Below are 20,443 nucleotides of genomic sequence, written 5' to 3' on the forward strand. Positions count from 1 at the left end.
CTCCTTCAAACGCCGTTGAATTTATCTGGCCTTCTTTCTTTTTCCTTCAACGCGACACACTTTTCTTTCCAACTGGACATCTAACTGATCAACGATAACGCGATTTCGGATTCCAGTGGAAACGGGATGTCCACGTCCTCTGGATTATGGACGGTTTCCTTAACACTAGAACTACCGAGCAGTCAAACTGACTTTTTGAAACTTCTCTATAGAAACTCCAAGAGTGTATCTACAGAGACTTTATACAATTTGCATGTTACCAAATCAATCTCTTTAATAACTCCCAGAGAAGCATCATTTAATAATCGTGAAAAGAAATCTGGGATGGGTAATTTTGACCCGTCAAAGTCAAACTGACGTTTTACCATTTCTTCCATAAGAATTATAAGAGTGTTTATTGAGGTTTCAATTGACTTGTATCTCAATTTGCATGCTATCCGATCAAGTTATTCAGTGATTTCTTCTAGCATTTGTATCTTTCTAATAATTGTGGAGGAAGATATCAGAAATGGGTCATTTTGAGCCATTTGGTATTCTAGTGTTAAAGACGGTTCGTTCAAACAGAATTATAGGTTTATTTTGCAACCCTTAACTTTGTAATGTTCTTCTTGGGTAGATCAATCTTTGGAGATACTGCACCACTTGGGATTTTGTATAAACCTTGAAATTCTGTAATAAAAACATGGACTGCTATTTCTATGAGAAAATAGAGGCTCTCTAAAGGTGGAAATATCGCTGAGGTTTGAATCGTCGCGCGCTACCAGGATGTCGTTCAGCATAGTACAGTTGGAGGTATGTTAGCAGAAGATAGTGTTAGCGTGTTAAGTTTGCGTGGAGACAATTAACGAGTGACATGGGAGTTTTAAAGTGAGCAATGGTAATCTTAAAATAATGTTTGAAATAAATAGGAACACTGATATGTAAAGATTGCTGGATGGTAATTGTTAGGAGAATCAATATTGGTATTACAGTTTTATAATACCTATTATAGAGTATTATGAAACTATAGTGCTGCAGTGAATTATAATACTACTTTAATGTTGTAACAATATAATAGTATTATATATAGTATTATAATATACTTATTAATTCTGTATAAACACTGACAGTATAATAAATACTACAATATTATTCCTATTAACACTAGAACTACCAAAAATTAGAATCCAATGATTATAACAATTACAACAAAATTTAGAACAATACATTTCTACAAATATTCGAAGCTTCTATTCCTGCATCTACACAGATACACAAATGTCTACTAACTTAAATCCCATCAAAGTAAAAACTCTACAATCAACCAACTCGATTCAACTCATCTAATAGTTCCAGAGTCAATTATAACATTCTCATAAGTAGCATTGATATTTCCTGTCCCAATCATCATCCCCAGCCTCACTCATTAATTTCCCAAGCATTCTGCGACGCGACCGTTATCTGTTAACGGTATTCCCACCGACTACCACTAGATACAATTGTTACAATATTTCCATCGTGCCCGGAGACTCTAAAACTGAATTTCTAATCCCTCAAACGATCCGTTCGTACGGCCGACGCAGTTTCATCCGTCCATTGCTAGCAAGGGGTCCCCTCTTTCACGGGGGAACGCACCACGTGTTCCTCTCTTTCTTTCGGAATCCTCCCTTCTTCTCCGGCTGTTCCGCAAATCAAGTTCACTGTTGTTCAGTCGCCCTCGGGATCTCGCATGGGGTGTGCCGGCAACGGCATCCGCGTTGCAGCGTTTTCGCGTGTACATTCCAACGTTCCTCAATACAGGCGATTCAAAGTGCGGACGTAAAGATACAAAAAGCAAAGAGAATACATCAGAATTTCTTTCTAATTTTACATATTCATCGATTACGAATGTACCGAACGGTTTCGTAATTTTGAAAGATTATTTAGATTTAACGAACGTGCGACAGTGTTCGGTCGCGAAAGAGGAAAACGCTGCGGTTGTTCAGTCGCAAGATTTTCATGGGTTCCGGTGGATATCGCGCTGGGCGGAAACACGTATCTTTCTGTAGACCACGCGTGTTCGGTAAGCCGATCTATCGGGTGTCCCGCGTGGAATGGAATATCCCGACTGTGGTGCACGTTATCTTCCAACGACCAACTGTTGCTCTCCCTCCAATCGTTGGACATCGGGGAAGTGCGAGCTCACCCTTGGCATGCCTGAAAGAAAAATTAACGCTGGATTTAGTAAATTGGTTGGGATCATTCGTTGCAGTTTTAGTTTAGTATCGGTTGAGTTATCTATTCTTAGTTTTTCTTTGAAAGATCTTTAAATGTTTTACTGTATAATTATGTCAGTGTTTAAATATTTTATCGTTTGAACGCTTTATCGTCTAACTATTTTTGTGTATAAATAGTTTACTTAACTATTTTACTATCGGAATATTTTGTTTAAATATTTGATTATCTAAATATTTCACGACTTAAATATTTTAGTATCTGAATATTTTACTGTCATTTAAATTGAATAAGTGTACTCTGATAATACACGGGAACTACAGTAAGATTTAGTCGTTCTTGAAATGATTTAAATGTGAGTCACTCTAAATGTATTTTCAGTGTTGGTTTTTTAAAGGAAGAACTTCTGTGTATTCCCTCTTCGTGTTTTTTCTGGTCCAGTTTGAGTCATCCCATTCAATAATACCTGAAATTAATCATCTGCATTGTACTTTCGTTTAAATGGAATATTTATATTCTTATTAAATTCAACTTACAGTTACTTCCGGTTGTATGACTAAATAATTAGTCGTTTTCTACTAAAAACTCTGACACTGCTTCAACACTTAACACGCAAATAAATGTTCAACACTACAACTTCCAGATGAACCGGTTCATTCTTCATTTCTTTAATAATTACTAAAGAAATACAAATGCTTCTCTAAAAAATCATTAATTATGTTTATTATTAAAGTAGTAACTTCAATAATCGTTAAATTAAACAAATTAGCAAACAATAAATAGCAAACTAAAATGCAAGTCCATTGATATTTTAAAGCAATGTTTCAAAATCAATGTAACTGCTCCATGGTTCAGTATTGCAATTAATTTCTACTAAAATTGTATCTCAACAGCTGATTACACAGCAGATTTTCATTGAACGCGAGAAGCTGTAGGAACCACCCAGTGGTTGCAGATTAAAATTCGTGTTGGACAGTGTTATCGTTAGAAACGGTTCCGGGGTACCGCAGCTGTCGCGGTATTTTAATTGCCGCGTGAATTAACTTCCTAGACGGGTCAAGGCTCTGTACGCGACTCAATTTCAACGGGCTGTGTGCCGTTTCGGATCTACTTCCAGTGGATCGCGTATGCTGCGGTTGATGACCATCGTCGCCTGAATTAAGAGACGCTGTATCATTCTGTTCAGTCATCTTAATTACTATAGGCCAGGTCTCATTAGCATCGCACATAAAAAATAAAGTTGTATGCTCTAAGAGAAAATTTTCGTGTCCACTGGAAGAATGACCCTAATCATATTAGTCCAGTGCAAACGACGCTGACTCGTGGACTCGAGGGAAAAATCAACTGCAGTATGGCCTGTGTGACTCATCGTGGGTCACAACAATAACATTAAGTGGGAGAGATTCCCACTCCGGTCAGGAATCTTCAAACTGTTTCCTGACCACGTACTTGACTCGCTGATCTGCACAACAATCAATGATCTTGGATTTCAGCTTGTTTTTTCCACTGTTGCCCGTTTCCGTTGACCGTATTCTAAGCTGAAATCAATCAAGATCTCAAGGTGGCCTGCCTCTGTGGTTGCACTCAGAATTTATTTATTCGTTGCCTATTTTAAAACAGCTACAGACTGTTATCAGGGCCAGAGGCGAACCGACCAGGTGTTTCCTGTGTCCGACACTACCGACTATGTTTCCAACAAAATAGCACAAGCAGCGGTTACAAAACTACTCTTGTTTACTGATAAAAGAGGATTCTCTGCGGTTATTCTTGCAGTTGAGAGGGTCTTCCTCATCAGAAACTATATTTATTTGAAAGGAGAAATCTTTAAATACTTCATTCTTCTTTCTTCAATATTCTGCATATTCTTTAGTAATACTGAAAATTATTATCTATGGTCACTGATAGTTTCTATGTTCTCTTTATTCAAGTTTAGTTTAGTTAGATTTTTATGAAGGGATAAGTAAATGCCAAATCTTGTTTAATACTTACCTTCTCTACTATCCTAAGTTTATTTCTTGTCACTAAGAAGTAAATGAGTGTTTGTAAAATCTTCTGACTACAAAGTTACAAACAAATTAGAAACAAATTTGTATATACTGAGGCTTTCCAGACTTCTGCCAACTGAGGATAAAACACTATGACACTCAAACACGTTTTTGTCGCCATATATGCAGCAGATGTTCATTTTACTTGATGTCAGGCTGGCTACATTTCCAATGAAAATTTCAACATCAATTTTTCCCATGCAACCTCCTGGGGAGAATCAGAGGAGAGGGGAAATGTTTAGTAAGTCAAGGTACAGAAACAATGGCAGTCAGCAAACTAGAAACATTCTACATAAATGTATCATCAGAGACCTTATTACTTAAGGTTCCCTTAATCAAATTCATTAAATATCACAGCACATTGCGCACTCCCAGGTCTGAGTTACATTTATATGCACAACTGATTTCTTCAAAACTTAAAACACCTTCATGATATAAAAGATCAGACGGTCGTACCAGTGTTAGAGATATCTCAGTATTCGCAATATATGTTTTCTAAGTTGATTTGATGACTTCACCAGTGTTACAGGAAAGGTCTTTACTGTTTCTATAAAAAATTTATCCTCTTAGAATTTCGCATAAGACATAGAAGGTTCTAAATGGGGCAAAGAATGTAAAAAAGCTCTGAATTTACCTGACCGTACAGGAAAAATAGGAATGTTGGCCTGCTGTCGATTCATTTCAAGTATTCTACAGCAGAACTGAACAGCACAGCTATAATTAATTAAAAAACAGGATGAACAAAGGAGGAAAGGATGCAATGTACCTACATAGAACTCTATTAACTAATTCTCAGAGATACAGGAAAACTTAAAGTTCTCCTATCACCTCCTTGTTGCCCTTAAAACCAAATCTAGCAAGGACGTATCTTGGTTAGCGCAGCAGCTATCCGCCTCTTCCTGTTTCCTTTTCGAAAGTTCGCCGGCTAATCTCTACACCGCAGTTTCCTGTGGGTGGATACGTGCAGCCAGTTATAAAGTTTCTGAATAAGCCCCAAGGAACCTCAGATGAAACGCGTATTTTGTCGTGTCCACACCGTTGTTGTGCTGCGCTCTTGTGCCTGAACAATAGAAACAGAGAAACAAGCAAGAAGAAGTAAAGAGTTTGTGACCGTTCATTAGGAAAAATCTTGACAGTGCTTACAAGTAAAGTGGAAGGCAGTGGACGCAACTTCAGAGGATAGGGCAATGTGTTCCTATCTGGACTGGGAGGAAGAGAGTTCAGCAGAAAGTTGGACGGGTCACGTTGCGGCTCATCATCGGGCAACTTTGCTTTTCTTTAAAATGCAAGCTGCCTTCTGAAGGGCATCATCGTGTCCGGTAAAACGCATCGATGCACCTATACTGTATTACATCATTTCCTCTTACATACGCATCTGTTTTGTGCTAGCATTAGATACTGGAACAAGTTCGTGCGGTTTTCTTGTTGGCAATGAATTTGTTGGTCTGACTTCAATCAGTGTTCCATCAGTTTAACGAATCAGCAGCAAGTTACGTTTACGCCATTGGTATCAAATAATATATTTATGTTACAAAAACGTTCTCTGTGTTCAAATTTTGATTCAATTACTCACAGGAACTTTTCCTGGTACCCAATCAATTGTGTGTATGTGTATGTTTCTGTGTGTGTGTCACTGTGAAAGCAACTGTTTGTACAAACAGAAGGGTGAGTCGTGCCTCGGTGCGACTTGAATAAATCATTCACGCAAAACTCTTGTTTCTGTATTCTTTTCTTACACTCTCTTACTATCCAACAAGCTATCACCTAACACGTTCGCAGTCTCGATTCCACAGAGAAATAAAATGATACAAAATCTACTTTTCCACATTGTTTTAAAAGTCCTTTGACGTGTTTGATTACTGAAGCAACATTCATATTACAAAACTATAACGCTATACTTCTTGCACTGCAGAGATTGTAACAGAATTTTCTAATACATTGTATCATAAAAATCAAAATAACCAAGAATTTTAACATTGCAGTTTTGCAAGCGTTATAACATGCTTTCAGTATCACATCAAGTACGCAGCAGTCTATTTAAAATACAAATTTCCTATTAAGATTAAGAAATATTAGAGACAAGACGGCGAACGTGTTGCAACGCGCACAACACACCAAGCGTTCCACGGCGAGAAGCAAAACGCGCGGCTCGGTTTGCAGATATTTATTTTCATCTTAAACAATTAAGATCTTACGAACTAGAATTATCTGTCGAGGGGGGGGGGGGGGGGGCGCGTGTGTGACCGTACAAACGATGTCGCGTCAACGAACAAGAGAAAAGAAAAATGAAACGAAAACGAGGAAAAGAATTAAATACGGCGCGTTTCGCGCGACTCTATTCTTTTTTATCACAATTTTTGTTTTCTCCTTTTTTTTCTCTCTCACGTTTTCCTAATCCGCGGTTCGACGGCGTCGAGGCACGGATTCGGAAACGATCAATTTAACTCGGTAATATAAAAGGAAACGCTCGGAGCTTGTAGCTTCTTATCGCGAATACAATAATATTTATATTTATGTGTGTGTATACGTATACATATACGTATATTTATATTCATGCGTGGACATATAATATACATATACATATATCTATACGTACGATTAATATAATAAGGCAATTTCGATATTAATTCTTGTTTCTGTTTAAAAAGTACGATAAATACGACTCATGAATCAAGAAACACGGAGCTCGCGTGAAAATTTAACCCCTATAAAAAGTCAGTCTCATTTTTTTCATCCTACGACAATAGCATGTTTCCGTCCGCAATCTATGTACAATATACGGCGTGCTCAGGATCCCGATGGTAAGCATTGTTACATGTGTACACGGAGGTGACAATATCGTCTAAGTTCAGATAAAAGTGCTTGACTGACTGTACTGTTAAAAATGACAATCTGTAAAATATTAACACGTTGACTGCCGCGGTGGTCACCGGTGAATGAAGCTTCCAAATTGAGAATTATAATTTATAAGATAGCGTAGGATAACAATGTTCAGTAGTGTAAATAACTACATATTAGAGTAGATTACAAAAATTATTCATTATTTAATTTTGAAGAAATTAATTACTTTTTCGTTGCAGTCAACATGTTAATCAGACTGCGGATATTTAGCTTCATCCTTTCACACGCACAATTTTGCAAAACTGTATAACATTTCTCAAACAATTTAATCTACTTTCCACTTTGCTCGCAGTTAAATAATTTAAACAAATTTTAGATTCTAGTACCTCTAAGAAATCTTCGATGAACATTAATATTTTATATGTATTAACATCCGCAGTCTAGATACAATAAATAGCTTTTTAAAATCATCCATAAACACGATGCCTCCGAATAAAATATTCCTGTTAACATTTCAGGTCGGCGAACAAGTAATTGGGCGTATTTTATCCGAACGTAGAAGACACAGCGGCACAGAGAATCCAATTGCCAATCCTCAACATTTCAAAAATGCTGAGAACTGAAGTGAATGAAATTAACCCCCTGCTCTACAACACTGTATTGAATATATTCATATTTCAAATAGAATTTAACAAATATAAATGTCACTTGGTTCTTTCCACTCCGAATTGAGTATTATTTTCCTATTATTAATTGTACTGCTTCAGAGTAAACGTAGATGTAGAACAAAGGTAGAACAGTTCCCAGTAATGAATTATGAACAATAAAGTATCCGAGTTGCGAAAGAAATAATGCAAGGGGTTAATCTAATTAAATGAATACACTTAATGATCACTAGACTAACGTTAAAAGGGATAGCTTTACATTTGAGTGACATTTCTCAATGTTAACAATGTCCTTTTACATTGATGGATTCACTGCCTCGCTACATTGCCACCGGGTACACAATTCTTTGTTTTAAGTACACGCGAATGTTCGTCTAAAATCATTGATCACCGTTTGAAATAAAATAAACTAGTTGTTGAGCACAATTGCACATTATTTTCCGATCCTGTTTTCCTTCCCGACACCCCCTTTTTGAACCATCGGTGCCCGACGCGCCTGCTTGGGAAACACGGTCTCTCCTTGTACGCTGACTCCGATAAAATTCTCTCTTTTCTATTTTTACACACAATCTCGCTTAGCATACACACACACGTATACACACACATACTCGTCCTCTCATTTTCGCGTTTAAACGTTAAACATTCGATAAAGTTTCAAGTTAGAACCATTAAAAAAGAAATGTACAACAATATGTAGAACTCTCTCAACTTCGGACGTCGACGCGCCTCTCCTCTCTCTCTCTCTCTCTCTCTCTCTCTCTCTCTCTCTCTCTCTCTCTCTCTCTCTCTCTCTCTCTCTCTCTCTCTCTCTCTCTCTCTCTCTCTGCCCAAACCCAGCCAATTTTACAAATTCTACGGAAACGCGATTTTCGAGGCTCCAACGGTGCTCGGCATCATGTCTTGCAATTCCGACGGTGCCATCGCTCAAAGAAATCTTTGTTGCCTTCTCAGACCTTAATCTTTGTATCTGCCGATACCAGGTGATTTTTGACGCAGAATATCTATTAACCTTTCAGAAACTCGAAGAATGTCCGAGGACAGAAATCTTAATCGACGAAATCTCTACCTCTCATTATTCCTTTGTTTTACTAACATTGTATAGCATCTGTACCGAGAGTGATTCTATGGTTCAGCTGTCGCACCTGTTTCTGAGTGATTCCCGCTTCTAATGTTATAACGTATAAAGCTCTACGCGTGAATAAATTAATTTATGTAAATAAATAAAATAACAAACGAAATATATTTCCATTTCTGGAACACGCATCCTGTCCGCCCCGTACTGGACACATTATTACACTATGAAACTTAGTACATCAGAGCTTGGTTTTGCGGAGTGTTCGTCTGCGACTAAAATTTCATCGCGGGTCACATATAGTGATCCGGCGTCGGCTGTTCGAGGATCGATTGACGAGCATTGTTCGCGGGCGTTTGGGCCGATTGAACAGCGCACGGAATCCGCGGCGCAATGGTACGGCGGTATTAAAGCTACGACGAAAGGGAACCGGGCTTTGTTAACAATTAAAAAGAAGCGACGATTACGGGCCTCGCGAGAGGGAATCTCGTTACTAGATTGCGGATTTTATGCACTTACGAAGATTCAAGAACGTTCGATTAAAATATTAGAGACTTCAATGAGATTGTCCATCTTCTTTGGAATAAAAGAACAGAAACCCTGAACGGAGTACACGGGAACTGAGCCCATGAATTCCAAAACGGCACAAGTCGAATCAACATTTCACGAAAATATTTGCCTTTTCATCTTTGTTCATTACCTAATTTGTTGATTCTTGATCTACAATATTATAGCGAGAACTTTAAACTGAATCGAACAGATCTAAGTGTTACTTTTGTTTAACATTAGAACTACCGAGCAGTTGAGTTGATTCTTAAACATTCTTGTATAGAAACCATAGAATTTCGTTGATTAAGGTGGCAGTTAAATTATATTTTAACTCGTATATTAATAAATCAATTATTTTAATCATTTCTTGAAGAAGCGTTCATATACTTTCAATTATTATGAAAGAATAAACGAGGAATGGGTCATTTTGACCTGGCAGTTCTAGTGTTAAATATAAATTAAGTAACTCCTTCGACAACTCCGGCGAACAACCTAATAAAATGAACTTGTGCTATTTTAGAATTCACGACTACAATCGTCCTACGATCCCGATTTCCATAAATGAGCCCGACAAACGTGTTACACCTGCATAAAGGGTCCGCAGTCCGTTCGTTACACGCTGAAAGTCTTGAAGTGTCCTTGTGAGCGAGTGTTACAGAGACATGAGAGCAAAAGGTGACTAAACGACAGAGAGAAGTACAATAACTTACGGTTAAAGAGAATGGTAAAGAGCTTCAAGAACCGGTGACTATTAAACAGCACGACTATTACCTCCTAAACGGTTTCAAGACTTTCAGGCTCGCCGGCTGAAGAATCGCGAAGTCGGCCGAGGGTCTTGGAAATCTTGAAAGAACCCCATTCGCCAGCGAGCGCCGCGAAGGAAGACTTTCAAGACCGCTCGGCTTCATCCTGTGTTTTAACGCGTCGAGTGCTGCGCCGAATCCACGTGACATTCCTTTCGCTGCGTCTGTTACGCTTCAAGATATGTCCCCTACGATACAACACTTCAATCAACGCATTGCGGACGGATCACAAGGACTCCCGTGTCTCCCGTTTTCACAGCTGACGACCGATCACGGGAATCCTCTTCTCACTGTTGTCATTTAGAGTGGAGAACCGTGTCTGTCCACTGGGTAAACTTAGCAATAAAACTACCGGTCCGCAATGCGTCGAGCCTCAACTATCACCGACTTAGCTCGAACATAAATAACCTATAATCCACGGAACACGCAGCGTTACTTCTCGCGCTAGTTACTTCGAACTATACAAAGATAAGAAATGTCCGCGGCACCCGACGTGTCCGATAACAATTCGCGCTCCTACGTTCTAGGGAGGGAATATATCTGCCCATCGCTGGACGTACAATACTAGGTGTTGCGAGCTTTGGTACAGGCACGTAGAAACATTAAATAACTAATACGCGCAGAATAATTTACACATGTGGTCAGTCTGTCGCTGCCGTTCGTAAACTCCCGGACAACACTGATCAACATATTGCTACCTATCGTCGCGCGTCACGCTAACTCCGAACCTATTCCCGCGTGATCCACGATCGAACGCGTCAAGTTAGCCTCGAGATCATTCCCTAGCTCGGCGATTACGAACGGCAGTTGTTGCTGGTTTGTCTCCGTTGAAACGAAGAAAGGTACGTGGCCGACGGTGTCTTGGTCGCTGGCTGCTGCTGTTGATGATGCTGCTGCTGCTGCTGCTGCTGCTCGACGCTAGGTCACCAGAAATGGGACTGCACGTAGCCGCCTCCCATCCCTATGGGGTTGAAGCGGTGCGGGTGGATCTTCTCCATCCTCAGAGCACCTGGACCACCGCTGCTGCCGATGAATCCTCCGTGAGGACCTCCGCGCGGTCCGAAGCAACCTGCTCTACCCAGCATCCCCGGGCCAGCTCCTCCTCCTATCCCCATGCCTCCCATTCCAGGTGGACCTCCGCCGATTCCTCTTCCTCTGCCACCTCCTCCGCCGCCGACGCTGCCACTGGAACCTGAAAAAGTCGGTGTATCAGTGAAAGGAATCTATCGACTGTTAACCCGAACATGGTGTTATCGACGGTGATCGTTGTGCTGATGGGAGGACAGGTGTCTTATGAGTATTACTGTTTCTGTAGTTGCACTAGTGAAAGGTACTCGGTGTCGTGTACTCCTCGTGAAACATTTATCGGCGGAATGTTCGATGACAGACACTTTATTCCTCGCTTTTGTAATGTCCAGTGGAGCTGCGCTTAAGGCTAAGAGCTTCCAGTGTTTCACGCTGGAACCACCGAGCAATATTCATTCCTGTTGATCAGAATTACTAGAGTAGATTCGGTTATCGAATAGATTTAGAAACACGTCTGTTGAGTTTTCAAGATCGGAGGGGACATTAGGTGGGACGCGATAGCCCTTAACAAGTATTTCTCGTGGCGCTAGTTTGAAATTAAGGGGCGTGGCAAAGGAATTTCCATAAGACGATTCAGATTTCTTTACTGCACCCCTTAGTTTCAGAGATATTGTCAGAATATACTTCCAACTTTCGACTTTGAGCGGTGTTTTCACCCTTAAAGTGGATATAAGAACGTCTCGAATATTTTCTTGAGAACATGTAATTAAAATCGGCGTGTTAGTTGAAAAGGTTCCCTTGTATATATTTATCAACACGTCGAATGCCGCAAGAAACGAAGGAAATATATCAAACTTTTATATATAATACGCATCGTTATTAATAACATCAAATCTGCTACAAGTCCTCGTTCAATTAAATCACAATTCAATGTTCTCACGGGTCCCCATAGCATTCGACGTGTTGAATATCCAGCAACACTTCCAAAGACCTAACACGTTCACCACCAGCGTTTATTTTAGCAAATCTGAACAAAATATTGAAGAAATGAAACAGAAACGAGTTATAACTTTAAACAATAATATTCACAGAAACAATTGAATTGTCTTTACATGAAATACAACATTGCCGCGAAATGTGACGTTGGTAGCAAACGCGTTAAACACATTTTCTAAACATATTCTCGAACCATTTTCTCCAACCGTTCGAAAGCGAACACCTCGCAGGATAGAATCGGTAAAACTTCAGTTTCCCAACGGTTCACCGAGGAACGATCTCTTCCCAACAACGAACGAGACTACAAAAGCAAATCTCGACGCACTCTCGCATGTTCCACGAAGAGATTCGACGAAAGTCACTTCGACAGCTCGGTAGTTCCAGTGTTAATCGCACGCGACGCTGAATCCGGCAGTCGTGCAACTTGCAAAAACGATGAGACTTACAAGACGGTCTGTTAAAGGGTTGCACGGGCTATCATGTTCGGGTTAACGTGTCGCTCGGAGCACAACGGTGGTAGAGAGAAGGTGTCGAATAAATTGTAGAAGGCGGCACTTTCAGTTTCTAATATTTTAATCAAATTTAACGAGCGACTACAGCATCACACGCGGACCCGTAGCAACGAGGATAAGAAAAGGTATATAAGATTACTTATGTAATTAGGAGGGTTGAAAGAACGAGTGTCGAATAGTACACGCTGGTGTTAACTCTCTCTCTCTCTCGGACTGCGATTTGCCCTGATGATTTTCTGCGGCTGCGACGTGTGTCTGTGTGTCCGCGCGAGTCGGTCGGTCGGTCGTTGAGGATCTCCCGGGGATTCCCATGGCCAATGGGATTCACAGCGGCGGCGGCGGCGGCGGTGGCGGTGGTGGTAGCAAAGTTTATTCCAACGGATCGGAACTCTCGATGATTGCGTTTCTCGTCGGGGAGAGTGATAGATCAACAGTAGACTGCGGATGTTTATGCGTGGCTGCAGCTTCGCGCGAGATTGGCCGTACCGTCGGCGACTTCCGGAGGAATCTCACGCGAAATTTCGATCGACGCTTTGCCTATGATGCTCGCTAACACTTCGGAAGATTCTTAACACTAGAACTACCGGATGGGTCGAACTGATGCATGCTGGAGTTCGTTTTTGTAGAATCAACCCCTTGCTTCGTGGTTTCTCTTATCTGAGAGAACTATTTCGTCGGGTTATCCGTGAATCGAGGTTTATAGGAATTGAGAATAGAAATGTGATGTTTCGTTTGGAATTAGAACTGATGGTTTTCTAGTTGGTTTTTATTGGGTGACTTTCGTTTGAGAGTCTCCTCGCGAGATACATATCGCAAGGGGTTAAGATAAGCAGTATCGAATTGATTTAGATTAATTGGAGTCTCTGTAGGGAAATGTGGGACAGATTTCGCTTGGTTCTAGCGTCGAATTCTATAGAGATTTGTTTCATTCAATATTCTTAGTTATTAATCATTGACTGTTAGCGATTCGACGCTGGAACCACTTATCGAATCCATCTGAAAATATCTTACAATTGTCCAAATTCCGAAGGTGCGAGATTGTAAAATAAATTTAGAGAAATGAAACGAATGCAGAGATGTAACTCGAGAATGAATTCAACAACGAAATTCAGTGATTGTAAATATGTCTGCAGGAATACGATGAAGCTACAGGTTTCACTTGGAATCCCATGGAAAATACTCTCGGAATTCTCCAGAAGGAATTCCGTCTAGATAATTCCAATTGCTCGGTAGTTCCGGTTTCGAATGACTGACAGGCAACGCGTCGAGAAAGGTGAGCTTCTATTGGAGCGTGAACAACCGTGTCCCGTAGACATTTCGATAGCCCGAGGGAAAACTGAGAATCTCATAAACGTCCGCGGTCTGATCGTCAGTACAAAAGGTAACAGCGGCTTGGGCGATTCGCGCTCGAGTGTTTACAACACATTTAAACGTATATATTCGCACAACAAGTTTACGCGTTTGCCGTTGACTCTACCATATTTATCAATAGTCATACTCTTTCTAATATCGATGTAAATGCTGATTCACGTGTTCCTGTGTGCGCGTGTGTGTCTGTACGCGTGCGTCTGCGCGCGCGTGTGTGTGTGTGTCCGTGTATACAGTGTGTCTCTTTACAACTATACGAGGTAGCCAGGAAATCGTGGAACAACGATTCTTTCTTTTCTTTCTTTTCTTTGATACAAATCTGGACGATTCGTGGATCATTCGGAGATCTTTCAGATCTCGGACGAGCCAGGATTTGTTTTATAATACGGGAGTCCGAAGCCGCGCGAATCCAAGGATCTAGGGATCCAGAGATCTATTTATAGGTTTGGACACGTTTTCTGTGGTAGAGATTTTCATTCTAATTTTTATTTCAATTCGCATTTAGATTCTCGTTTGAAGTTTCATTTAACACATTGACTGCCACGGTGGTCCAGCTTCCATTACTTGAAAATAATTATAATTCGTAAGGTAATTGGGGTTGAATGAAAATATTCAACTTGATCATAGTGTAACCTAACAATTGTGTACCAAATAGTTGATAATCGTTGCTCTTTATTTTTACTACGAAGGAAGTGATACACGCTCAAGTTTCTCGTGGCAGTCAAAGTGTTACGAGGACATAGATTAGTTTCGAAAGTCGTTGACTTTGTTGATAGGTAATTGAATATTGATTCCGTCGATTGAGAATTGGAAAACTAGAAGAATAGAAGAATGTTGTACAGAACAGTGGAGAAATGGCAGACGACGGATACGAAATGATTCATAGATCCAAAGATTCGCAGGCAACGGACCCGGAGATCCATAAACTTCTCCAATTCATGAATTCATCGTCCGAAGAGCCTGGAGACGTAGTGGTTTGTAATTTCGAAACGTCGAGGTTTCAGTGATCTCGAGATCCAGAGACTTCCGGTCCCAGCGCAAGATTCCACGACTTCCGGTCCGCGGTACATTCAGATCGATTTACAATTAAAACGTGTATCCATAGATCTCCGTTTAATTCCTAATCCTCCTGCGCCTCGATCGATCGATTAATCGATTAATCAATTAATCAATTAATCAATTCGTTCGTTAATCAATTGGCGACATCTCCGTGTGGTTTAACGATATGAATGTTATTATTGGGAATGTCGCAGGCATTTTCGAGCGGGTTCTCTTTTCTTTTTTATTATCATCATTACTTTATAATGGCGAGAATTTCTTATTTTCCGGTCGGGATTCGTCCAATGCCTCTCAATTTCGTCGCTCTCGTCAACGATCATCGTGAAACAACAACGACAAGTAGTAGGAACACTCTGTACACCTTTTCCCCAAGGGGATTGCCGTGTAACAGGTTCGAAAATTCAATTGTCTTTTTACAGAAAGCAACAGCGTTCCAGCAGCGCACTGTCAAATCGTCGAAGACAGATTCCAGAAGATAAAGAAGTTACAGCTCGTTCACTGACGATTCGTCGAAGTTCACTAAAAAAGTAGTTTTCTTTCGAACACCATAACTCATTTATTCTCCATACTTTATGTATCTAATGATCGTACAGGCGAAGAGGATTTCAAGACTTCCGCAATCTTATATTTATTAAAATTCTATTACGTTATTGTACTGTTCTCAGTAAAAAGAATTGTTCGAACGAAACACTTCGAATAACAAAATCATCAGAAAGAAAATGTAAAAGGAACTCTGAGTGCAAAGGGTTGACACCTCAAAACCCTCCCTTAATAAATCCAAAGAACGTTTAATCCCGAATAATCGATATTCAACGTGAGAAAGAATTGCGCAACAATTGCTTTCTTGTTTGTCTGTCACACGGGAATCCCCTGTTAATCCTACACTCCGATTTTCGCGAGAGGAACAGCGAGAGAGGAAGAGAAAAGCGGGAGGAGAGCGAGGAAGAGAGAGCGTCGCAAAAGTTCTCATCATCTTTATCTTTTGTTTTTCCTTTAATCCCCCTTTCCGTGTGTGTACGTGTGTCTCATATTTTTGTTGTTGTTGGTGATCTCCTTCGTTTCTCCATCGTTCGTCGTTACTCTTTTTTTTTACTCTTTTTTTTATCCTTAGTTTTTAGTCGTTCGTTCTCTCGTTTTACGTTTTTTTTCGTCTTTGTTTCCTTATCCGTATCACAGCCATCGTTAGCACTAACTGGACTTCAGAATTAACCTTTTTTTTTTGTTGCGCACGATTTCGTCGAAACTTTTCACCGTTTCCGCGTCTCGTCTTTTTTTCTCTCTTTTCTTGTCTTTACTACTTAACGTTTAAAATTAGAGAATTCTCCGGGCGTATTTACAATGCGCGTCTCTCGGCGTCGATTATCGCTGGGCGAGCGTCGTTCCTCGAGGAGATTAGAGAAGTAAAATGTTTCCCCGTTTTGTTTCGAATAAAAACGAACGTAAACCTGTCGTGAGTTGTTTAGCAAAATTGGGTTGAGAACTTTCTGAGAATCGGCTCTGTGTGTTTTTCGATTTCCCACCGAAGAACGACGCGGCCTCGCTTCGCAGCACGAATACAAATATATTCTGAAGAAATACTCGAAAAATCTTACTCATTAAAGTCGTGTCTAACTTAAGTGCTAATTAAATTCTCAAATATTCAATAATAGCACTATTTTAATTATCCCAGCCTCACCTTTCATCATCCCCTATCCTAATCGCGTCAAACACCATTCCAAAACTCTTCTCTATTTTTTATTTTCTGAATGGAACACCACGTCTTTTAATTTTCGCGTGATAGGAAGAATTTTTTTCTGTTCGTGTTTGGATTATTTAATTATTTTGATGGGACTCGATAGAACGGCGAAACACGGCTCAAATACCGGCGCATTCGCAATATTAAATTCTTAAGAGAGATATTAATTTTTTATTTCCTTTCTCTCTAAGGATTCTTTTCCTTGACCAAGTGGGTTTTTATATCCAAATATCCATAATATCAAATTTTTGCCTCTTCGATCGGGGATGCACAACCGGACAAGTTTTTTTTTTCTTCATTTTGACCGTAATTAATTTTTCAATTAATTTTATCATTCGTGTATATTAATAATAATTATTAATTATTAATCTAATATCGGAATGTTCATTAAATATAGGCAAAGTTAAGTCCGTATGAGCAATTATATCGTGAGAGAAAATTCACAGAAAATCGAATGTGAAAAATGGGGTTTTTTAATATAACTTTTTTTATATACCTGCTGGATTCGAACTCGGACCATCTCGGTTGGCAGTCGAGGATCTAATCCTCTTCGCCATTTAAGGTCCGACAAATGCTCATTGATATTGCTCTCTTATTGTGTAAGTCTTCGGTTCGCGCAGCTTATTTGCTGGACGGTCTACGTCCCGATATTGGCAAGAATCGTTACAGCGATTGCGTGTGCGTTATAAACATTTTTTTCGCTCTAAATGCATCGGTTTAAAAAAGTGGAATTCACCAACGAATGCGTAAGGGTTGTACATGCCCGTCCTCGATCGTACCAAGCACCTGAACGACCTAATATTAATAGACGAGGTGTCTCGCCTCCTACTGTTTATTTCTCAACATCCGAATGGAATTATAGTGATCGAACCACGTACAGGGTGAGCCAAGAAAGAACGATTTGAATGTCTGTCACAGCTGAAGACAGAAGAAAACACTCGAGACAGAAATTGTACTGAAAGAGCAAATATGCTACATTGAATTCTTTGACGTTATTTTAAAAATCTCAATTTGTAATTTATAAACTGAAATTTAGTTAACTTCTGTAATACTAGAACTACCAAAATTCTTGTACAATTATTTAGAAGCTAGCAGGTGCTCCTCTGAGGAGTTAAGAAATTGATTTAGTAATACTAAATTACTATTTAGAAAATAACCGGAAAGTGAAAGTGTTGAAAATAAAGATTTTGGCTGATCCAAGAATACTATACACTTTTGTACATTTTCTATTACTTGCTCATGGTGCCTTTTCATTGCCTCCTTTCTTTGAATAACTAAATAGTCGCTATATTAATACCGGCACATTCTCTAAACAATTTCACCACTCGATTCAATCTTGGCACCAGCTACAACTCCACAAATCTCAAAACACAATACCATTCAGAAAAAGAAGAACCATTAAGACATTCCACCATATTCACTCTGCTAACAGTACAATTGCTCCGAGCATCTCCTTCAATCCACAGTATCAACAGAGACACTAAATAATCCCTTCTCGCATTGCTCACCCTATAAATACAACGCGCAACAGTCGCGAAAAGTCGATCGAAAGAAGGAACGATTGTCGGGGTCATGAGAGATACGTTTCTCTATCTAATCGGGATCCTAGCATCCTGCGGAAACGTTCAGACCGATTCGTATCTATACGTGTAATACATTACATATAATATATATATATATATATCATATATCATATATCAAGATTAAAAGGACGAAAGTTTAGTAACAGCGAAGACAACCGTCAACGTCTCGAAGTGTCGCAATCGATTATCCTAGATCCACACTTCGTCTTCGAACACGCCGCCACCCCGGCGTCCCTCAGTTCAACTGAGACGCGGAGGTGGCCCTCCTCGTCGACAAACAAAAATTTTCATCAATATACTTTCGCTAGCTACAATTGTCCATTTCCGACGGACTCTCTCGACGAACTCTGACCGTCGGCGTTCGACGAGCGTAAAAATTGTGCAACGTCTTCTCTTCAACTACATAAAATCCCTGTCAAAACCGGGGAAACGTTACTTAAAGTCTATCTAAAAACAGACTTCCTCGTGTGTGTCCACAGGATTAGTCTCTGAACACGTGCGAGGCTTCTATTGGGTCGATGCAGAAGCTGATGACGTTTCCTGTTGTACGTGTGGTTAACGAACAAATCTTTTTTTTCAAATAACATCCGTTTCCGAACAATCGTGACGTGTATAAAGGACACTTCTTTCTTCGTTTTCGCTTAGTGTTTCAGCTCAGCCAGCGGACAGTTGAGAACATCACTTATTTCTTCTAAGGAAACGTTTGAACCTTTGCATCGACCCAATACGAATTGCACCGATCGAACGCGTGGACCGGGAGGAGAGAAACGGAAGAGATTATTGAGCTGTTTCGATTAGGATACGCTGATGGTGTCTCTCCGGGTCTCCCGGTCGACGCGCTCGACCGCGCAGACTGGGCCGTTCTCGTTTCACAGGTTTCGTTTACAATCGTTGAGCAAATTGTGTCGTTATTCCCGGATTACAAGACAGAAACTGCGTGTATTCTTCGCGTGGTTTGCCGCGACGAATTGTCAAATGAAATTGTCAAGCGTTAGGAACACCGGTACTACACAGTTTTATCGCGGTTCAACGAACGCCCCCGAAGAACGCGCGCTTCCGGTGGACGTCGCTCTCGCGCCGACCGCTTATCGTACAAAACCATAAACGAACGAACGTCTCTTTCCCCGTTCGAAAACGAAAATTCGCTTTCATCTCGCTTTCCTTTCTTTCTTTCATTTTTCTTTTCGAGTTTTACAATTTGGCGAACAACAACGTGACTGGTGTTAAGCGCACTTAAATCATGCCAGTATTCATCGTCACACCAGTGGGAGACTCATAATCATAACTGCAAGGTTTAACAACGAACAATACAACTGAACTAGAATGCGTTTCTTTTTTTTTGGTTTTTTTTTGTTTGTTTGTGTGTTTTTTTTCTTTTTTTCTTTTTTTTTAATAAAGATAATGCGCATAACGCTGGTATTTATTCCTGGTCGGATACAGACGTTCTCCTTCGTGGATTGGCGAGCATAGAAATGAAAATGGCATGTTAAAGAATTATTTGAGACATTTAAGAGAGTATGTGCATACAGTACTGGACAAAACAGTTTGGCCTGTTGACGCAGGGATCAGCTGCAATGTTACAAGGAATAAAATGAACAAACCTTGCATCGTCTAAATGCGATTTTCTATATCTAATGAGTATATATATTTGGAACGATCAGTGTTTTATAATTTTTCTTTTTTCTTTTTTCTTTTTTGTGTATTCTCGTTTACTGTCTGTTATTTGAGCCTGCAACAAGTCTCGAATATGGATGCGATTTGATCGGGCAATATATCCAAACAGTCTTGTCCATCACTGCAGCAATAATTGCTTGATACTGGACACAGCCATGCATGGAACAAATTTTCCATCAAAGCCACATGTTTCTGCAAATGCAATCTGTCCAGATCTAACCATGGATTAGCAACGACGCTCGCTAAAGAGTAATTATTCGCAGGCATACAACAAGTTGGTGTGTCAGGCGAACTGCGGGTTCTATGTACTGCTGAAACCAAT

At 40.1% G+C, this 20,443-nt stretch overlaps 1 protein-coding gene across 8 annotated transcripts in view; it reads right to left on the reverse strand.

Moving 5' to 3' along the window:
• Positions 1–20,443, reverse strand: part of LOC116425285 (sex-lethal homolog) — a 27,624-nt gene continuing 7,181 nt past the window's right edge. For 4 of the 8 annotated variants that reach the window (XM_031972807.2, XM_076364538.1, XM_031972822.2 and 1 more), the window contains exon 6: positions 6,388–11,360. In XM_031972807.2, coding sequence (XP_031828667.1) covers positions 11,092–11,360 — 269 coding nt within the window. In that variant the 3' untranslated portion in view covers positions 6,388–11,091. Of the gene's footprint in view, positions 2,660–2,729; positions 4,447–4,550; positions 4,786–4,872; positions 5,299–6,387; positions 11,361–16,767; positions 20,433–20,443 lie in introns of those variants that run through there. The other 4 variants (XR_012997988.1, XM_031972842.2, XM_076364537.1 and 1 more) reach the window with 4 other exon arrangements.

Source organism: Nomia melanderi, chromosome 2, assembly GCF_051020985.1.
Source record: "Nomia melanderi isolate GNS246 chromosome 2, iyNomMela1, whole genome shotgun sequence".
In the NCBI taxonomy this organism is placed as follows: domain Eukaryota; kingdom Metazoa; phylum Arthropoda; class Insecta; order Hymenoptera; family Halictidae; genus Nomia; species Nomia melanderi.